General features: G+C 36.2%; 1 protein-coding gene across 1 annotated transcript in view; it reads left to right on the forward strand.

The window, feature by feature from the left end:
* Positions 1–21,957, forward strand: part of RNF11 (ring finger protein 11) — a 39,717-nt gene that overhangs the window by 14,809 nt on the left and 2,951 nt on the right. The window contains exon 2 of the mRNA XM_059138437.1: positions 21,584–21,753. Coding sequence (XP_058994420.1) covers positions 21,584–21,753 — 170 coding nt within the window. The remainder of the gene's footprint in view (positions 1–21,583; positions 21,754–21,957) is intronic.

Below are 21,957 nucleotides of genomic sequence, written 5' to 3' on the forward strand. Positions count from 1 at the left end.
AATATTTCCTAGCAGCTGCCAATAGAAAGATCCCAAATGCAGTACCTATGACTAAAACAGCATTTTTATTTGTGAATAAAGCATTTGGGATTTGGATACGTGTTACCTTTTTTAAAATTTATTTTTAAGATTTCCTTGGCTCAAATTTGCTTAAATAAATCAGCATTAACATGAATTTCACATGCATATGAGAGTAGAAAAACTGAAACAAGGAAGAAACCTTAAATATTGAGGTACTTATCAGTGTTTCATTTTTCACATATGCCCCTCCCTCTCTCTTCTTTATACCTGTCTTTCATTATCTAGAATTTTCTCTCACTAGATTGTATTTCTTAAAGTGTTTTTTATCCCTTAAAACATGCTTTAATTAGCTATGCCTTTTTATAAGAGCAATTCTTAAGCTCATTGTAATCTTCAAACTGATGAATACTTACCCTTAGGTTCCACAGAGCCCTATAAGGTCCTGGATGGAACTGCATTTTAAGATAACTGATTTCCTTGATAATCTTATGTATTTATTCAAAAACACTATCTGAGAAGTGGTCTGTAACTTTCACCAGACTGTCGAAGTTTTCTATGCCACAAAGACAGTTAAGAATCCCTGAGAGGCAGTCTCTAGTTGCAAGTCATGAGCTCGTATCACTGCTGCCAGAAACCACAAAGCCTTTGGGGTTTGAGCCACAGAGTTCTGATATGTGTGTGGTATAGGAATTCAGTTAAATTTTGTTGTTGCAACACTGTTAGGTAAATTGTCAGACCTCATTTATGAAATGAGTCCATTTAAAAATAGCTGAAATTCTGAAATCTATTGAAAATCAACTTGAAGTATAATTTTTTAAGTCATGAATGAAAATTTTTAATATCACAAGGAAAATGGCAGCATCATAATTTCAAAACAATTGCCACGATTATGGGCTTTAAACATTTCTTGGCACCTCAATAAAAAGTACATTTTATATCGTGCTTCTGTTTATAAAAACAGGAACAAAGTTCATAAAACAGTGTTGACCCTTCGATATATTCTGTATACTTTATTTCATCTTCTAAAAAGTCCTTTGATCTCTAAAACTGATTTTATAACTCCCAGTAGATTTTGACTGTTTAGAAAACATTCCAAGATGTAAAGCCAAAAAGATAAGATTGTGAAATACATTAAAATATTTTGCATGTCTAGCATCTCAAACAGGATCTCTTAGGAATTCAAACATGGTCTGTTTGTAAAGCAGTATTTTAGAGAAGTGGGTACATGTTTGCACCCTGGATGTAGTCATTAAGCTCCTTGGTGCTTGATCCTTTATGTTTATTATCGTTGTTAAGGATTTTGTACTTTATCATAAAGCAGTGGAAAACTAGCCACTAAAGGATTTTAAATGGGGTTATGGGTCAGATGGTTATGTAAATTAGATTTGTATTTGAAAGATCTCTGAAAACAAATAGGAAGAGGATAGTAGACAAGACTAGTTAGGAAGCCCCTGTATTAGCTGATAATTATTGGGTAGGGTGTTGGCAATAGAGATGAAGAGTTATGAATGAATAGTGTTGATAGTTAAGAAAAAGCAATTTAGTAATGGATTATATGGAAAGAATGTAGCCAGAATATTAGGATATAGGAAGAGAAAGAACAGGATGTATTGGGAGAAGACTGGCTGTGAAGGGCTATAGGAATAGGGCAATAATGGAATGTGGAATTGAAGGAGATAAGTTTGTTTTAATGAGAAGGAATTGATCATATTTATAACCTGATGGGAAGGATCTAGTGAAAAAAGGTTGAATAGGGAAAGCAGCAAAAACCTACAGTGTAAGTTTTCAGAGAAGGTGGAAGCACATAGAATCCACATAAAAATAGACGAATTGGCCTACACAAAAGAAAACAATTGTGTTTTTATGTATAAATTTATAATTATAATTAAAATTATATTTTAATAATTAAATGATCCATTCATTTAGTCAAATTCTGTTAGAGTATAAATGAAACATCTTATTTATGTTTTGTAGCCGCTCAGTTCCATATCCCATAGGCGGCTAATGTTTTTTGTGGATCCAAGAGATTTATACACATACAAGCAGATACAGGAAGGGCTCCTTCCTGACCTCCCTTTACACAGAAAGCCTACTACATACACAATTCTGCACCTTGCTTTTTTCCATCCTTGTCAGTATATGAAAAGCTTTATTCTTCTATAGGGCTGAAGTAATTGTATGTAATGTATTTAACCAGTTCCCTATTTGGACATTTAGGTTGTTACTGTACTTTTGATAGTACTTCTGTTTTTAACAAGATGGAAAGACTAACTGAAGGTAGGTACACATGTGGGCAGGGGTGTAAGTTTGACTCTGGGACATCTAAGGGACCTCAGTGATTTGAGTGCAGAATGAGGTGGTCTATTTTGGGACCAGCAAATAGAAATGGAATATTTAGGGTTAAAGAGCTGATGTGTGGAGATTTATATTTGGTCAAATAAGCAGGAATTCATTTAGGGAAATATGATCCAGTTATGGAGGTGAGGAATCACTGAATTAGAGTTGGAGACAACAGCCAGGAAAATTCCTGAAAAGTACATGTTTTGTCAATTGAAATTCACTTTCAGAAGTTAGCTTTAATAGAGAATTAGGACTACTATTGGTAGCTTCAAATGGGAACTCTCCATTCACTGTTAAATGGATCTGGCCCATCTAGAGGGTAAGAACTGTTTTGGGTTCTTAAAACAAAAAGCCGTTACTGCCTAATTTGCTAAGCATTTCAGTTTTCTACTGTTTTTCAGTTCTAGACTAGTAATTTTAATCTAGAATAGAAACATTGATTAAGCCTAAATTATTATTTGTTTGCAAAGTGACTGAAGACACCTTCAAAGTGGTTATGATTTTTTCAGCAACTTCAAGGTATCTCTGATGTCACTCATACTGGTGGATACCAAGTATAACATAAAAACATGAAACGGTACAAAGTCATAGGTATGGTGCTAGAGGAGGATTGAAGTAGGAGAGGGAACTTGGTTAGTTGTTTCAGAGGGCTTCTGGAGTGTTCAGTTCTCAAAACAAGACTTCCCTTACTTCATTATTTGAATTTTCCCTCATATTACTTCAAATGGTTTTTCTCTTTCTATGGCAACAGTCTTAGGCCCATGTGTTTCTTAATCCTTGCAGTGTCTGCAATCCAAATATTTAAGAACATTTGATGTCCCCTACTTTTGGAAATTTGAATGGATACGACAAGGTCACACAGAGCTCTTTTGTAACACCAGACTGAACCAAATTTTTCTCACTTATGGTACACAGCATATGTATGTACCTATCTCCAGTTAGTCTTTCTTGTTAAAATAGAGGTGCTATCAAAAGTACAAGTCATCGCGAAACCAGAGAGGGAGGTAAGCTAGCTGTAAGAGACTCTTAATCTCAGGAAATAAACTGAGAGTTGCTGGGGTGGTTGGGGGGTGTGAGAGGGATGGGGTGGCTGGGTGATGGATGTTGGGGAGGGTATGTGCTGTGAATTGTGTAGGACTAAAGAATCACAGACCTATACCCCTGAAACAAATAACACATTATATGTTAATTTTTAAAAAGGAAAAAAATACAAGTCATTGGATTTCATTACATTCTAAACCAAGAGTGGTTTGTGAACTGAAAATATTTTTAAGTTTGTTAAACGATGCTTTGTAGTTTTATACTTTAAGTGTAAAAAACAAAATTAATTTCCACTGATTCATATACCTTTGCATCCCAAGATGCAATGTTGAAACAAAATATTGTTTAGGTAATATTCATACTGTACATGCAAATATATATTTGACTAATTCACTATTTATATCTTAATAAAATGGGATTAATACATGCTACAGTGCAGATGAACCTTGAATGCATTATTCTAAGTGAAAGAAGCCAGACCCAAAAAGGACACATATTCTGTGATTCCATTTATGCTATATACAGAATAGTCAAGTCCATAGAAGTAGATGGTGGCCCTGTGGCAGGGGAGAAGGGGGAATGGGTGGTACTACCTAATGGGCACAGAGTTTTATTTGGGGGTGATTATAGTATTTTTGAAGTAGATAAAGGTAGTAGATGCACAGCAGTGTTGATGTACTAAAGGTTACAGAATTGTTCTCTTTAAATTAATGGTTAATTTTATGTTATGTGAATTCACCTCCATTTTTAAAAAGTAGAATTAGACTACACTGTATACAAGTCATATTCTTAGCAGAATTAGATATACCTTATGAACTGTCTCTGTTTTGCTTTCACTTTCTTTTCAGCTTAAAAATTGGATTTTTAAAAAAAATTTTAATTTATTTAATCCCTACACCCAATATGGGTCTTGAACTCATGACCTCAAGATGAAAAGTTGCATGCTCCCCTGACTGAACCAGCCAGGCACTCCTGTATTTTTTTATTTACTTTTTAAAATTTATCATTTTATTTAAATTTAAATTCAGTTAATTAACATGATGTATTGGTTTCAGAGGTAGAAGTCAGTGATTCATCAGTCTTATATAATACCAAGTGTTCATTACATCACATGCCCTCCTTAATGTCTGTCACCCAGTTACCGTATCCCCTCACCTCCCTCCCCTTCAGCAACCCTCAGTTTGTTCCCTATGATTAAGAGTCTCTTATAGTTTGTGTCCCTCTCTAGTTTCGGCTTGATTTATTTTTCCTTCTCTTCCCCTATGATCTTGTTTTGTTTCTTAAATTCCACATGTGACTGAGATCATATGGTAATTGCCTTTCTCTGACTTCACTTAGCATAGTACCCTCTAATTCCATCCATGTTGTTGCAAATGGCAAGATTTCATTTTGTGTGATGGCTGAGTAGTATTCCATTGTATATACATAGCACACCTTTTTTTTTTTTTTTAATTTTTAAGATTTTATTCATTAGAGAGAGCAAGATCATGAGCAGGGGAATGGGTAGAGGGAGAAGCAGACTCCTCCCACTGAGCAGGGAGCCTGATGCAAGATTCAGTCCCAGGACGCTGGGATCATGACCTGAGCCAAAGGCAGACACTTAACCTACTCACCACCCAAGCCACCCAGGTAGCCATATACCACATCTTCTTTATCCACACTCATCTGTCGATAGATATCTGGGCTCTTTCCATAAGTTTGTCTGTTGTGGACATTGCGGCTATAAACATTGGGGTGCATGTGCTCCTTCAGATCACTACATTCGTATCTTCGTAAATACCCAGAAGTGCGATTGCAGGGTCATAGCGTAGCTCTGTTTTCAACTTTTTGAGGAACCTCCACACTGTTTTCCAGAGTGGCTGCACCAGCGTGTGTTCCCACCAACAGTGTAGGAGGGTTCCCCTTTCTCTGCATCCTCACCAATAACCATCTTTTCCTGATTTGTTAATTTTAGCCATTCTGACTGGTGTGAGGTGGGATCTCATTGTGATTTTGATTTGTATTTCCCTGATGCCAAGGGATGTTGAGCATTTTTTCATTTGTTGGCAATTTGGATGTCTTCTTTGGAGAAATGTCTGTTCATGTCTTCTGCTCATTTCTTGACTAGATTTGTTTTTTTTGGATGTTGAGTTTGATAAGTTCTTTATAGATCCTAGATACTAAACCTTTATCTGATAAGATAGTTGCATATATCTTCTCCAATTCCATAGATTGCCTTTTGGTTTTGTTGACTGTTTCTCTCCTTTGCTGTGCAAAAGCTTTTTATCTTGATGGATTTCCAACAGCTCATTTTTGCCTTTGTTTCCCTTGTCTTTGGAGATGTGTCTAGCCAGGAGTTGCTGCAGCCACTACAGAGAGATTGTTGCCTGTGCTCTTTTCTAGGATTTTGGTGGATTCCCGTCTCACATTATGTCGTTCATCCATTTTGAGTCTATTTTTGTGTATGTTGTAAGGAAACAGTCCAGTTTCATTCTTTTGCATGTGACTGTTCAATTTTCCCAACATCATTTGTTGAAGAGACTATTATTTTTCCCCATTGGACATTATTTCCTGCTTTATCGAAGATTAGTTGACCATAGAGTTGAGAGTCCATTTCTGGGTTCTCTATTCTGTTCCATTGATCTATGTGTCTGTTTTTGTGCCAGTATTATACTGTCTTGATGACTACAGCTTTGTAATAGAGCTTGAAGTCTGGAATTGTGATGGCACCAGCTTTGGTTTTCTTTTTCAACATTCCTTTGGCTATTCAGGGTATTTTCTGGTTCCATACAAATTTTAGGATTATTCCAGCTTTGTGAAAAAAGTTGATGGTATTTTGATAGGGATTGCATTGAATTTGTAGATTGCTCTAGGTGGTATAGACATTTTAACTATATTTGTTCTTCTAATCCATGAGCACAGAATGTGTTTCTATTTCTTTGGGTCTTCCTCAATTTCTTTCATGAGTATTCTATAGTTTTCTAAATACAAATCCTTTGCCTCTTTGGTTAGGTTTATTCCTAGGTATGTTATGGTTTTGGGTTCAGTTGTAAATGGAATCGACTCCTTAATGTCTTCTGTCTCATTGTTAGTGTATAGAAATGCAATTGATTTCTGTGCATTGATTTTGTATCCCGTCAGCCTTCCCTATAAATTGGATGTTTTAGTGATAACTTAAAATCAGCTATTTACTTAATGATACCAACTTTATAAAGTTTTCTTTTAATAATTGCAAATTGAATATGATTACATTGAAATAAAAATTAACTCATATTTTCATATTTTATAATAAATAAACTCATTTATTACATTGAAATAAAAATTAACTCATATTTTCCTAACTCTAATGCAACCATAATTAACATTTCAATGTGTATATATGAGTTTTTCAAATACAGATTTTTAATGTATTCATAATAGCACTCTAATATTTTTGCATCCTTTTACTTTTTACTATCACTTTATAAGCAGTTTTTCACCTTGCCACAGTCTTTAGAGCTCTAGTTTTTGTTTTTTTCTGTTTTTTGTTTTTTTTTAAGATTTTATTTATTTGAAAGAGAGAGAGAATGAGGACGAGAGGGAGAGCACATGAAAATGGGGAGGTCCAGAGGGAGAAGTAGAGCTGGGAGCCCGGTTTGCTACTCCTGGGAGATCATGACCTGAGCAAAGGCAGTTGTTTAACCAGCTGAGCCACCCAGGTTCCCTAGAGCTCTAGTTTTTTAAAGCTGTTACATATTAAGTTTATATTATTCACCTGTTATTGATTTTACAAGGTAAATTTCTTGATTCCTGGTAGTGGTAAAGGTAGAGGAAGTGGTTGAATGTGTTTCTCACGTAGAAATTACGGGAAAAGGAGTAAATTGTCAGTTTCAGTTTGAAAATATCTTATAGCTGGCCATCTCTGTTTACATCGCTGGATAACCCTGCTTAGATCAACTTCACATTTGGGTTCTAAGATTAATCTGTAATCTCTAGTAATTCTAACTTGTTTTATTTATATTCTACTGTTGAGGTTAGGTTAGGAATCTTTTTTTTTTTTTTTTTTTTAGGTGCATTATCAAGAGAACTTAAGTACCCTGTATTCCATGTTCTGCTAATCTCCATTTCTCTTACCGGTTAAAACAGTTTCTTGATGATCTGATTGTGAAATTGAACTTGAGGAAGAATCCAAAGATTAAACCTGATTTTCCACTTTCAGACATTGAGGTGCTGATGCTGACACTTGGTATTTCATCTAGTCTCAACATTGAGATCCAGGGCATTCTCTGTATTTGTGTCTAAAGAGGATAATGATGAATGACAGCTTTAATTTTCCTTGTTTCCTGTGTTAGGATATATTGCATAAAACACATATAAACAACTAGAAGGCAAGTGTTAGGGATATGGTATTGAATAATGCATTAGAAAGTAGGAACCACCTATGTAGAAGCTGTAGCAACTGATAGGACTAGAGGAGATAGAAAATCTTTTTGGTCAGACTAATTTTAGGCATCCTTAAGACACCCTGGTTCCTTCAGATAAGCAGTCTTGTAAGATTCTTACTCCTTTCACCTGTACCCCAAAATATTTCACTAGGCTTCTAAGGAAAATATCTCACATTAAAATGTAGGCCTTTTCAGAAAAACTTTGAAAAAATGGTGCTGGGACATCTGCATGTCCACATAGAATGTAGATAGACCCCTTTCTCACATCATATATAAATATTAACTCAATTGTTCATGTACCTAAACATAAGAGCTAAACCTGCATAGCTTTTAGAAAATTTTGGAGTAAGTCTTCATGACCTTGATTTAAGTAAAGCCTTCTTGGATGTGGTACCAAGAAACAACAGTGACCCAAAAATAGATAAGATGAACATCATCAGAATTTAAAACTTGTGCTTCAGAGGATACCATCAGGAAATTGAAAAGACAACGCATAGAATGCAAGAAAATATTTACAAATCTTTTATCTGATAAGGGATTAATGTCCAGGATTTGTAAACATCTCAAAAACAAAACCCAATTTCAAAAAGGGTAAGGGATCTGAATAGACATTTCTCCTAGGAAGAAATAAAAATGACCAGTCAGCACATGAAAAGATGCTATTATTTGCTGTCAGGGAAATACAAATCAAAACCACTAGGATGGCTGTAATAATAATTAAAAAAATAAACAAGATTTGGTAATGATGTGGGAAAATTGGAACTCATACACTGCTGCTGGTAATGTAAAATGGTACAAGTACTTTTTGTTGTTGTTTTTACGTTTTTTAATTTGAATTTCAGTATACGTACAAGTACTTTGGAAAAGAATTTGGTAGTTCCTCAAAACATTGAACATAGTTGTCAAGTGACCCACACTACTCCTAGGTGTATACCCAAAAAACATGAAAATATATCCACATAAAAAGTCACACACAAATGCTCATAATAGCTAAAAAGTGGAAACAACCCAGATGCCAATAAATGACTAAACACATTTATACAACTGGTGGTGTGTACATGCAATGAAATATTACTCAACAATAAAAAGAGATGAAGTTCTGATACATAGTACTGCATGGGTAAATTTTGAAATCATACTGTTTTAGGCCTCCAAAGACCACATTAATATGATTTCATTTATATGAAATGCCCAGAGAAAACACATAAGTGGTTGCCTAGGCTGAGGAACTTGGGGAAAAATGATGAGTGACTGCTGATAGATACAGGGTTTCATTTGGTGATGATGAAAATGTTCTGAACCTGTGATAATGGTCACATAACTCTGTGAACATACTAAAACCACTGAACTGTATACTTTAAATGAGTTAGTGCTGTCATGTGAATTATAGTTCAGTAAGTGTTATATTAAATGTAGACCTTTATCTTATAGTGGTACTGTATTTCCTCAGTTCTGGGATGTGTACTTTTCATAAAATTTTTTGATGTTTTTTGGGGTGCCTCCCAGGTTTAATTAGAGGAATGTGTTGCTCTTGATCTTGGGATTGCAGTTTAAGCCCCACATTGGGTGTAGAGGTTACTTAAAAAAAATAATAAAACTTCCCGATGCTTTTTGAAATCAGAATGTGTATTTTAATTGATGTGTACATTTAATGGACTGGTCTTCCATATAGCCTCAAACTTCGAATCCAAGAAATAGACCTTTTAAAGAATTTTGCAACATGCTTAAATTGAAGTTACACAATTTTTGGAGGAAATTAATGTTTATTGGTGATGTTAGCCTTAGTCCTTCAAAAAATAACCTTTAAAGAGAAGGGTGAGGTTATCTGTTAGAGAACTTAGTGTAGTAAATGCAATACCAGACTTCCTGAGCTCCAAAGCCAACTTTGGCTGCTAAACTTATTCTTTTCGGAATTAATACTATTTTTTTAAGTTCTCATTTTTTAACTCCTTAAAGGCTATGCATATTCTGCCTCTGGTTGGTTTTGCAAAGAATTCTTGGGCCTGTTACTCCTAGCTTTCAAATAGGCTTATATTTGCATCTGCCATTTAAGAAAGACAGTTACTGAAAACTATTATTCATTGAACTGTTAAAATTCAAAGATGGAATGCTTACATGAAAAATTCTAGTATTTTTTTGGTTGTAGCAAAGCAGTGGTTCCAACAATAACTCACACATTAAGTCAGAAGAATAGCTCTTGGCCCACAACTATGCTGGAGATCTGCCCCACTTGGTAAAAAATTCTTTATCAATAATTGGGTGCCATTTCCCCTCTGAAAACAAGTTTGCTTGATGAGAAGAAAAAGGTAGCCCTAATTTAGGAACGAAAATGGTGGTGGTGCTTAGGAGACTCTTATTTTAAACAAAAGTAACTTGGAGGAAAGATGCTGTCATTTAATAATACGCATGGATTAGAAGCAGAAACCTGTCAAGGAACCAAGACAGCCACTCTCAGGGTTTATTTGTGGGCTCTACTAATGTCTGCTTCACTCAGCATTTCTGATCTATCTTTAATACATATGTCTCCTCATAACCCCAGTTTTTACCTGCCTCTTATTTGCTGCTTGATGACCTTTCAGGTCAGTTGATTGAGTTTTCCAATTCTAAGAGAATAAAGAATCTGATTGGTTCACCCTCTTTCAGCAGTCAGGTCTAAGTCATCAAATGTTGGGTAGTCTATGGCGCCTTCGGAATGTATGCCTGTCCCAGAAGTTGCCAAGTCATGGGCAATGGAGAGAGAGTATGGAGCTGTGGGTGAGGTAGCTATCTTCACATATTTACTATCTCTGGATTCCCCTACTTTAAGGGATTTAGGTTTCAGAAGGATAGAGACCTTACCCAGTTACTATATTCCTTTACCTAAAATAGCATTGGAAGTATCGTTGGGTGTTTAAGAAATACTTCAGTTGATGCTTGGGCTCAGTGTGACCTTGATTTCAGTTCTCTTGATCTTTAGATAAATGAATAAGCTTATCTAATGACTTGCTAATGCAGAATGCCTGTGGCGATAATGCCTTCCAACCCTCCCCCAATTAAGATACTGTAAATAACCCTGTATAGTAAGTGCCTAGTGAATATTTATGTAGTGAAAAGAAGTTAAACTTTTCATTTAAAAAAAAAAAAAGCAAACATGGTGCGCCTGGGTGGCTCAGTCAATTGAATGTCCGATTCTTGATTTTGGCTCAGGTCGTAATCTCAGGGTTGTGGGATTGAGTCCTGCTTCAGGCTCCGAGTTCAGTAGGGAGTCTACTTGAGATTTTTCTCCCTCTCTCAGATAAGGGGCACCTGGGTGCCTCAGTGGGTTAAATAAGCCTCTGACTTCAGCTCTGGTCATGATCTCAGGTCCTGGCATCATGCCTCAAGTGGGGCTCTGTGCTCAGGGGGGAGCCTGCTTCTCCCTCTCTGTTACCCTCTCAAATATATAAAATTGTTTTTAAAAAGTTAAATCTTTTTTTAAAAAATAAGCAAGTGCCAAACCACCTCCATGGAAGTAGTGTTTTTCTTCCATGCAGATCACTCTAGTTTGTATACTTTCTCAACAAATATGACATATCATTTGTCATATCATTGACAGAATGCTGTCTCTTTTCCCCATATTTGTATAACTGTTATCTTTTTTTGATTCAGGAATTGCATTAATGCTAATCTTTGAGGAGTATTTTTATTTGGCTGGTTGGTGGTTTGGTTTGGGGGTTTGGGGGTCATGATTCACTGAATATCAGAGTTAAAATATGCGAAGAGACTGTCCATTCCAAATCCTTCATTTTATGGCCTTAAATTTCAGTCTGGCAAATTCAGAGAAAACATTCCCAGTAGAAGACTGCAGCTGGGGAGGGGGTGGTGCCAGCAGCAGTTTGTGAGGCAGTAAGGAGAAAATCAGAAGAGCTCTTACTTCCTACTGGAGGAAAGGATACAGCTTTTGGTGACAAGCTGCATTCTTTAGCAGTGACTTTATTTTTCTTTTACCACAAACCAGACTTGTACTGTTTCCAGCCTCAGCACATTATTTAGGCACTTACCCACTGCATTGTTTTAGTTTCTGAAAGTTGTATCATATTCCCTAAATTGGGTCCAATTTTTAATGCACTGCCTTTCAAATAGACATGTTTACATTTTGATATGTTTGTCTTTCTTGGCTTCTGCACTCCCTAAGATTAGGGCCCATTATACTTTCACAGCATTCATCATTTTATAGATGCTTTATTACATATTAGCAAAAACATTATATATTAACAAATAATTATTATTATTTTTTTTGCATGAAGATGTGAAGAATTAAAGCATCCAGGAGAAAGATGTTTAAATTTATTTGATTATATTTCCTTCTCTTATGGAAATTTCCCCTTTCTCAAAATTTAAATTCACAGGGCAAGTACATGTGTCTCCTATCAACATTGAGGAAATGGTAGTTAAGATTATATCATAGACATTAGGGGCATCTGGGTGGTTCAGTGGGTTAAACCTCTGCCTTTGGCTCAGGTCATGATCTCAGGGTCCTGGGATCAAGCCCCACATCAGCTTTCTGCTCATCGGGGAGCCTCCTTCCCCCTCTCTCTCTGCCTGCTGCTCTGTCTACTTGTGATCTCTCTCTCTGTCAAATAAATAAATATATTTTTAAAAAGATTATAAGACATTAAAGTAAATGATGGAAATAAAGGGAAGGAGGGCAAGTCAGAGAAATCAGGAAGGATGGTCATGTCCTTATAGGAAGGCTCAAATAGTGAGTCCCTGTGTTAGTAGGTACTTCAAGTACATTTTCTTGGTTATTCCTTACAACACTCTTAAGATAGGTATTCTCTTTTTCTGAGGTGGAATTTTAGGCCTAGAGTTACTGAGTAACTTGCCTAGGGTTGCATACCTGTTGAGTGCCAGAGCTGAGATTAAATGAAATGTCCATGTTCTTTCCACTGTACTCTGTCATTAACCTTTGGTAGGCATATAAATTCTGAGTTTGAGAAGGACTGTAGAAGTAAAAAAATAGTTTGATTTTGAATGTATTGAAGTTCCTATGAGATAGGTAGGTAGAAATTTAAGAGGCAACAAATCAGGTATTGTCACTTCGAGGAGTGTGGGATATAATTTACATTGAGTTTTCTTTTTGGTTTTGTTTAATCCAAATCATTAGCAGTTTTTTTCATAGCATGTTTACAAAATCCTGGTATGAATATATGACATGGACTATAGGAACATGAGTGCTTTGATATAAATCATTTGGTTATCCAGTAATGTTTATCAAATCCCTATGATGTTCCAGATATTGTGAGTAAATATTATACATTGGTAGGCAAAACAGACACAGTCCCTGCCCTTATCAAGCTTATAGTCTAGTGATGAGGAAGTATAATAATCAGATAATTATGCAGATAATCATACACCTTTTTAGCGTAAGCACAAAATACCTCATGAATTATATCATAGACAGGGCAGCCAAGTGAACCACACTGGAAGGCCCCAGCATTTATGTTAATTAGCAGTTTAGTGATTTAGATGTTCATGAACTGATTCATAGTATTTTTCTAGTAAGTGCCCTTGTACAATGAAAATGATTAATTTGTAAACATTTTCAGTAAGTATTCACAATCTTATTTAGAGTTCACATTTGGGGGAGTGATGGAACGTAGGTACTATTATCAATCATGTAGAATATACTTAGCAAGAAAAAAACTGTATAATCCCAATATTATGGCATGTACACTAACTTTATTAAGTATTTAGCAATTGACTAGGCATTCCAGGAAATGTAAAGAAACAGGAATAAAAAAAAACACTGGAGTAAATCAATGGGTAATTGTTCTTAGCTATTAGTAGGTAAGATTTTTAATTGACCTTTTATTCATGTGCTGGTTCAGTGAGAAGCAAAACGAATTCTTATTGTGGATCTTACAGTCTGGTGGGGAAGACAAACATGCAAATTATAACTAAATGTAAAATCATAACAGATATGGCAGATGCTGTGAAGAAAAGTTACTCTAAATCCTGTTAGAGAGGAGAATGTTAGTTAGGATGGGTTTCTGAGATGGTAGAAGTTTAACTGAGCTCTGAAGGAAGAAAAGGCATTATTTAAGCAGAGTGGTGGTGGAGGAGAGTGTTTCATGCAGAGTACAGCATGCACTGTGACTTCCTGTAGGAGAGATCCTTGCTCTCAAAAAGGAGTTGAAGGAAAACAATGGGGCTAGAGAGCAGCGAGTTGTTAGATGAGGAAGGAGGGCAGGTGGGTACCCAGACTATTCAGGGCTTTGGAAGTCTTATTAAAGACTTTGGCCTCCATCCTAAGAGCAGTGGGAAGCTATTGAAGGAAGAAGGTCTTCTAGATATGTGTGAGGACGGCATAGAATAGAGTCAAATCTGTTTTGAAAGGACTGCTCTAACTTCTGGACAGAGAACAAATTGAGATTTTGCTGGCTAGTATTTTACACCAGGGACGAAATGGGAACTTAGACTAGAATATTAGTAATAGATATGAAAAGAAATAAACAGATTCTGTCAGTTTTTCAGTAGAAAATTAACTCACAAGAACTTGGAAGACTAAGGGGGAGGGAGGTGTCAAGGATGTCTTCCTTACAGAACTAGAAAGATGGTCCTGTCATTCAGTGAGATAGAGAAGCCTAAATGAGGGACCATGTTGATTTTTGGACATGTTGAATTTGAGGCATTTTGAGGACATCTGAGTTGGAACTGTGAAGTAGAGCCTATAATTTAAAAAGGATATTTAGGGGTGCCTGGGTGGCTCAGTTGGTTAAGTGTCTGCCTTTTGCTCAGGTCATGATCCGTGGGTCCTGGGATTGAGCCCCATTTTGGGCTCTCTGCTCAGCAGGGAGCCTGTTCCCCCTCTCTGTCTGCCTGCCTCTCTGCCTAGTTGTGATCTCTGTGTCAAGTAAATAAATAAAATCTTTTTTAAAAATTTTAAAGAGATTTAGACTGGAATATAAACTTGTGAATCATTTATATTGAAGTGGTAATTTTCTTTGTCTCCATGGACATAGTTATTAAGTGAAGGGTGTAGGATAGAAAGAGAGGCCAAGACAAAATCAGTCACATAGTGATTCCAAATGCAGTCATATTCTGAGATACTGGGGATTAGGACTTCAACATAGGAATTTTAGGGGACACAGTTCAGCACAAAACAACATCTCTATCTTAAAAGTGTTTTTCTGTATGCTAAGTAATGTTCAAAATAATAGTTCCTTCAGGGATCTTTTAAAATTTACTTTGAGAAAAGGAATAAATCACAAATACTTGTGTAACCACCATTGTCAGAACATACCATTTTCACGTAGAATTTTTTTTCCACAAAGAAGAATTTCTTCTTTTTTTTTTTAAAAGATTTTATTTATTTGACAGAGAGAGCGAGCCAGAGATCACAAGTAGGCAGAGAGGCAGGCAGAGAGAGAGGGAGAAGCAGGCTCCCTGCTGAACAAAGAACCTGATGCAGGGCTCAATCCCAGAACCCAGAGATCATGACCTGAGCTGAAGGCATAGGCTTAACCAACTCACCCACCCAGGCACCCCACCACAAAGAAGAATTTCTAATGAATGTGGCCAAATAAACTGAAAAGAAAGGAGTCAATGTGAGAATTATCCATCACTCTGAACGTTATGTAGATTATTCTTCGATTTCATAGGAGGATTCACAGCACCTAGCATATAGTTGTAATCATAGCTCTGATTTACTGTGGCAAAAGAATACAAATCAAAATCAGCAAAGGAAAAAGGAGCATGAGTTCATAGGAAACAGGCACAAGTTTCCAAGGATCCTCTCATAGTGGAATCACACAGGATACACTTAATTTCCCCAGCATTGAGTTGTGCCAGTATGTGTCAAGGGTTGTCTTACCAGGGGACCCGAAAATACTGAGTAGGCACCCATTGCTTAGGGCATACTAAAATTCCAGACTCCCAGGAGGGAAGCAGATGTTCAGCATAAATCATATTATTTAGACAGTGTTTAGGTAGTGAGCCATCAATTAGGAAATGGTGAGAACTGTCCCAGAATCCATATCTCTTAAAAATTGGCTTTTTTACTATCCATGTCTTATCTTCCATTCACTGTCTTCCAGCTGACTTTAGAAGTAAGATTCCATCTTGCTACCTAGAAAATACCATTGGATCTCTAGTCTGTAAATAGTAACTCATACAACAAGCCATTTTAACAAGTATGATGGAAATTAAAGTAAGATGGACGTGTTAAACAGAACAGTGAGGCCATATCCATCTTTAAAATATCAGCAATTCTTAAATCATTTCATTCCCTCTATAGCTTTCTGAAAAGGTATATAAATTGAAATTAGTATGTTGAATCATTTTAAATATCTCGGTAGTGCTTAGAGGGTTCCTTTGGTTTAATAAAAAATACCAAAGAAATACATCTATAATATATATAATTAAAAGATAGGGGGGTTATTTTTTATTTTTTAGGGGTTTTATTTTTAATATCTATTAATATGTTTCTTCATTAAGTAGAGCTTTCCTTTTCTATTCTTTCTTCTCTGTACACGTATGAACCATAAGACCAAGGAAATATAGCCTCTTAAAGTACATGCTTAGAGATTATTACCTCTAAAACAAATTCTTTGTTTGTAGTAGGTATGTTCAGGGATTTTGGAGACCCTTATTACCCATAGTCTTGTACCAGTTTTTCCAGTGTGACTTCTATGTGTCATCTTGTGCCACCTAGTCAGGTGGACTGGGACTGAGAAACAGGAGGGTAGCCTCATCTGGAAGTGGTAACCCAAGGGTTGAAAAACTCCACCCTGGCAGGAGTCTTAACAGAGGTCAAAGAATTTGTATTCAGGGACAAGCCAGAGAGCCAGAGACAATAGCTGTTAGCTTAAAGTCTGCAAACCAGAGTCACTGGTGATGGGGAGAAAACAAATGGTTAGAATAACTTGGAAATGTTGACATTTATAAAGCTCTTTGTTATCTTATGATTGTATCATCACCCTGTAAAGTGGTGCTATTATCTTTATTCAAAGATAGAGACTGCTAAAGATATTAAAAGTGACCATAGTAAGTAACAGGCTCCAGTCTTATAATTTAATTTTTTACGTTAAAAGTCCCATATTCTTGGGGCACCTGGGTGGCTCAGTAGCTTAAAGCCTCTACCCTCAGCTCAGGTCTTGATCCCAGGGTCCTGGGATCGAGCCCTGCGTCAGGCTCTCTGCTCAGCAGGGAGCCTGCTCCTCCTCTCTCTGTATGCCTGCCTCTCTGCCTACTTGTGATCTCTGTCTGTCAAATAAATAAATAAAATATTTTTTAAAAAAGTCCCATATTCTTGGATAGCAGTGTTTTAAAAACTGTGTTCCATTGATTTCTATGATTCTGCAAACATGCCCCACGTAAGGGGGTGGAATAGGGATCCTCATCCCTCCTAGGACACATTCCATTCCAGCCCCATTCCACTACTGTAGCTCAGTTTTAAATATTGTAATTATAAATAAGATTACTCTGAACAAGATAGTTCTGTTGCTCAAAAAACCCGTAGGATTAGTAGGCCATATTACCTCTTTAGAATAGGTAGTTTAAGAAAGTGATACCAGAGAACAGAAATCCCAAAGTGAAAATGAGGAGAAACTGCCCTCTAGTTGCAGAATTTGACCTCTGAACTTTAGTAACCTTACTGAAGTAGTCCTCAGTAGTTGGAATCAAAGGACAGATGGGAAGTTATGATTAGACTTTGGAGTTTATTTTTCTGTCAGTTATAGCATGTTTTACAGGGGCATTTAGGATGGATTTGATATTCTTTGAAATTCTTAAATTCTAGAAGTCACTGAAATTAAACCTTTATCACAGATGATAAACCTTTATAGAACCATTTATGAACTATGCCATGTTTTGTGGTTTTCTTAAAATGTCATTTCAGTGTACTATTCTTCAAAGTAATATAAATGGACACAAGCCAAATCATTTAACTTGCAGAGTCTCCTTGCTCTCTGGCAACCAGAAATGCGAAAGTAGAAATTACTGACTTAAAAGGGAGACCAAAATTCTGATTGTAATATTGTCAGTAATTACATGACTGTAGGCAAGTTTAGGCCTATAAAATGAGAAAGTTGGTCTTAGATGAATTCTAAGATTCATTTTTTAACTTTTACCTACCTCTCTCTGCATAGTCCAGTCCATTTCTTAAATATTGAGATATTATTCCGTAGTCATATAATAGTAGAGCTGCAATAATAGCTAACATTTATTTAATGAGGTTTTTTTTTTTTTTTTTTTAAGATTTTTATTTGAGAGAGTATGATAAGGGATGGGCAAGCAGAGAAAGAGGGACAGGCGGACTCCCATGACCCTGAGATCATGACCTGAGCCAAAATCAAGAGTCGGACACTTAACTGACAGAGCCATCCAGGCACCTCTTAAAGAGCTTTCTCATGTGTATCTCGTACTGTACGAGGGACAACACTTGGGACTTCCCAGTTTATTCTTACAGTGCTTTTAGTACTTTACACATGAAGAAACTGAGGTTCAGAGAGGTTAAAGCAACATGGGGAGAGTCTTAATATTTATTTAGAGTAGGTTCAACATGGAGCTTGAATTCCTCACCCCAAGATCAAGAGCCACATGCTCTACCAACTGAGCAGCCATGTGCCGTGTGTACAGGGTCCTATAGCTAGTAAGTTGCAGAGTTTTTTGACTTAACCATAAAACTTTTCTACATTGAAAGTTTGCCTACTAGGTTTAAAAACCTTGAAAAGGTATATAAACCAAAGATACAATGGTTATTTTTATGATCATTAAAGACCAAAGGGTCATATAAGTTTTATATGCACTATAAAACCTGCTCAACGGTTATTTTTCTAGTGTATAAACTAGGGTTTTAATATACATGTTGCATGTAACAGATTCTGAATTTGAGCTACAAACTGAAAAGTTTTGTAAGTACAAAACTATTTTAAAAGGAAGTATGCATTTTAAAAAATGTTTATAAAGCAAAAATTGCCTCTGCTCATAGTGCTACAGATACACAGGGCTAAAAGCTTTCAAGCCATAATAGAGAAATACAGTCAGTTTGGTACTTGACTTTCCTGGAAAAGCTAGAAGAATTAACAGTCTTTTTTTTTTTTTTTTTAAGATTTTATTTATTTATCTGACAGAGATCCCAAGTAGACAGAGAGGCAGGCAGAGAGAGAGGTGGAAGCAGGCTCCGCACTAAGCAGAGAGCCCGATGCGGGCTCGATCCCAGGACCCTGGGATCATGACCTGAGCTGAAGGCAGAGGCTTTAACCCACTGAGCCACTCAGGTGCCCCCACAGTCTTTTTTTCATATGACTGCACAGGTTAACTGAAGTTTCACTGTAGTCTGTATAATATTCCTATTTCTCGTATAGGTACGCAACACTTATGTAATTAAGCTGAGGCTAGAAACTGTCAGTATTGGGTGGTAGAGAGGAGGATTGGGAAGGCTTCATTTCGTATCAACAAACTGCTGGACAAGGTATAATTTGGACCATTGGACTTCAGAGAAAGGTAGGAGGGATAGCAAAAGCTAAGGCAGTAAGATGGAAAGGCATGGAACTTAAAGGAAACAGCTTAGTTTCCTGCAGCAATAGATAATAGCTCTTTGAATGTGATATTAGTAGTTGTAATACCTATACTCATTTAACTTCCTGCCACTTTAAGGTTGAGTATTCCTCATTTAAGCTTTATAGCAACCCTAATAGGTAGACTCTAATCCAGCTGGGTTAAACAGCTTAAATGAGGTTTCTCTGTTAAGTGGAGGTAAATGACTTGAGCTGAGGTTATCTGGATCAAAGAGCCATACTTTTAATAATATGGTATCATCTTTCTATGTAGTATGCATTATTAAGTGAATATTTAGATATCGCATATACTTCTGATAAGCATTCACATGATGAGGTAGAAGTATGAAAGTACTTAAGTAACATTAATGATTTGATGTTGGAAATTCAGAACACATGAGACTTTTAACTACTGGCATTTTATTTGCACCAGAGGATATACTCTTGATTATTTGATAAAGGGTTTACTGGGTTTTGAGATCTTTAATTAAACATTCGTTCTAAATCTCAGAAAAGGAATATTTAAAGTCCTTTTTGGAGGGTATTTATTTAAATTCAGTTAATTAACATATAGTGTGTTATTAGTTTCAGAGGTAGAGTTCAGTGATTCATCAGTCTTTTTTGATTCATCAGTCTTATATAATACCCAGTGCTCATTACATCTCATGCCCTCCTTAATGTCCATCTAGTTATCCCACTCTCTTACCCCCCTACCCACCAGCAACCCTCAGTTTGTTTCTGATGATTGAGTCTCTTTCTGATGATTAAGAGGATTTGTCTCCCTCTCTTTGTCTTGTTTTTTTCCCTCCCTTCCCCTATGATCCTATTTTGTTTTTTTATTTCAGAATTTATTATGTTCAATTAACCAACATTAGCACTTCATTAGTTTTTGATATAGTGTTCAGCAGTTCAGTAGTTGCATATAACGCCCAGTGCTCATCACTCTTTTAATTCCACATATGAGTGAGATCATATGATAATTGTCTTTCTCTGATTTTCCTATTTCACTTAGCATAGTATCCTCTAGTTCCATCCACATTGTTGCAAATGACAAGATTTCATTTTTTTGATAGCTGAGTAGTATTCCATTGTATATATATAGAGAGAGAAATATTTGAAGTCTAATGCTGTTCTGCCTTTGATAAACTCTGCTGTCAATAAAGGAGTGTTTATGAATAAGGCTAGTTTAAAGGGACAGAGTGGTATGTTAAGAGACTGGAAAAGTCTCATTTTCCTTGAATTAAATATTGAGTATCTGAGCCTAACTTTTATGTATCTGAGACTTCCCCTAAAATTTCTCTTTGGAAAGGATATTTATATTTGTGAGCCCTTTTAAAGTTTCCCATTGTGGGTGCTCTCAATTATTTTCCATACAAAAGCCATTAATTTGAAGCAGCTTCAGTTGATGTTCTGGATAATTATGGAGGTTATTTACATCGCCTAAAAACTTATATTTTCTATTTGGGAGGAAGGGTGGCCTCATTCGGCTCACTTGTCATATCCATATATGTATCCAAAAGCTTAAAAGGAATTTTACAAAAAGGTTATTGTGATAATATCCAGCCATTCCAAATAAATTTAAGGTTGTCTATATGGGGGAAAATATTTACAAATAGGAGTCTATAATGACCACTTTTAACATAAATAATGATATACAGGGACTATAGAGCTCTGTTGAATACAGAATACAGCCTACAAAGAATATTGAATACAGTCCATTTTATTTATGTATTGTTCCTGATAGACCAATAGATAAATTACTGTATTTGTGTATCAGGAACATTATATTGGGGATATGTGGCTTTCATGTGGAAATACTTCACACAGCATTCCATGTGAGTTTTTCAGTGAACATTGTGTTTTTATCCCTTTTTTAAAGATACTTTAAAAAAAAAGTTACTTGAGAGAGAGCAAGCATGAGTGGGGGGCAGAGGGAAAGGAAGAAGCAATCTCCCCACTAAGCAGAGAACCTGATGTGGGGCTTGATCTCAGGATCCTAGGATCATGACCTGAGCTGTAGACAGATCCTTAACTCACCCAGCCACCCAGCCACCCCTGTTTTTATCCTTTATATCTTGGTTAGGTCTGCTAAAGTTAAGGCAGAGTAAAACAATCTCATAGTACTGCACACTAGCCCAACCAACCTCTCCGAGGTCCTCTCTCACCCACTAAGCCAAAAAAAGAAGAAACAAGGAAAACATTACCCCCGGAAAATAGATGTTTAAAAAATAATTATTTTCTCTATTTTTTAAAATTTAGGAACAAGTTCCAGTTCCGGTCTATCATCCAACACCTAGCCAGACTCGCCTAGCAACTCAGCTGACTGAAGAGGAACAAATTAGGATAGCTCAAAGAATAGGCCTTATACAGCATCTGCCTAAAGGAGTTTATGACCCTGGAAGGGATGGATCAGAAAAAAAGATCCGGGAGTAAGTTTTAATAAATTTACACATGTTTCAAAGGTCTATCTCCAGAGATTTGCTTTTGAAGATATTCTCCTGCATATTAGAAGTTGGATATTTAATATAATCAGTTTATGCAAAAGAATTTTGGGATACAACAATTAAGAATTTTCAGTAAAAAATAGCTAAGAAATGGTGTGAATTTCTGACTGTTTTGTATATTGTTTGCGT

The sequence above is a fragment of the Mustela lutreola genome, chromosome 10, assembly GCF_030435805.1.
Source record: "Mustela lutreola isolate mMusLut2 chromosome 10, mMusLut2.pri, whole genome shotgun sequence".
Lineage (NCBI taxonomy): Eukaryota > Metazoa > Chordata > Mammalia > Carnivora > Mustelidae > Mustela > Mustela lutreola.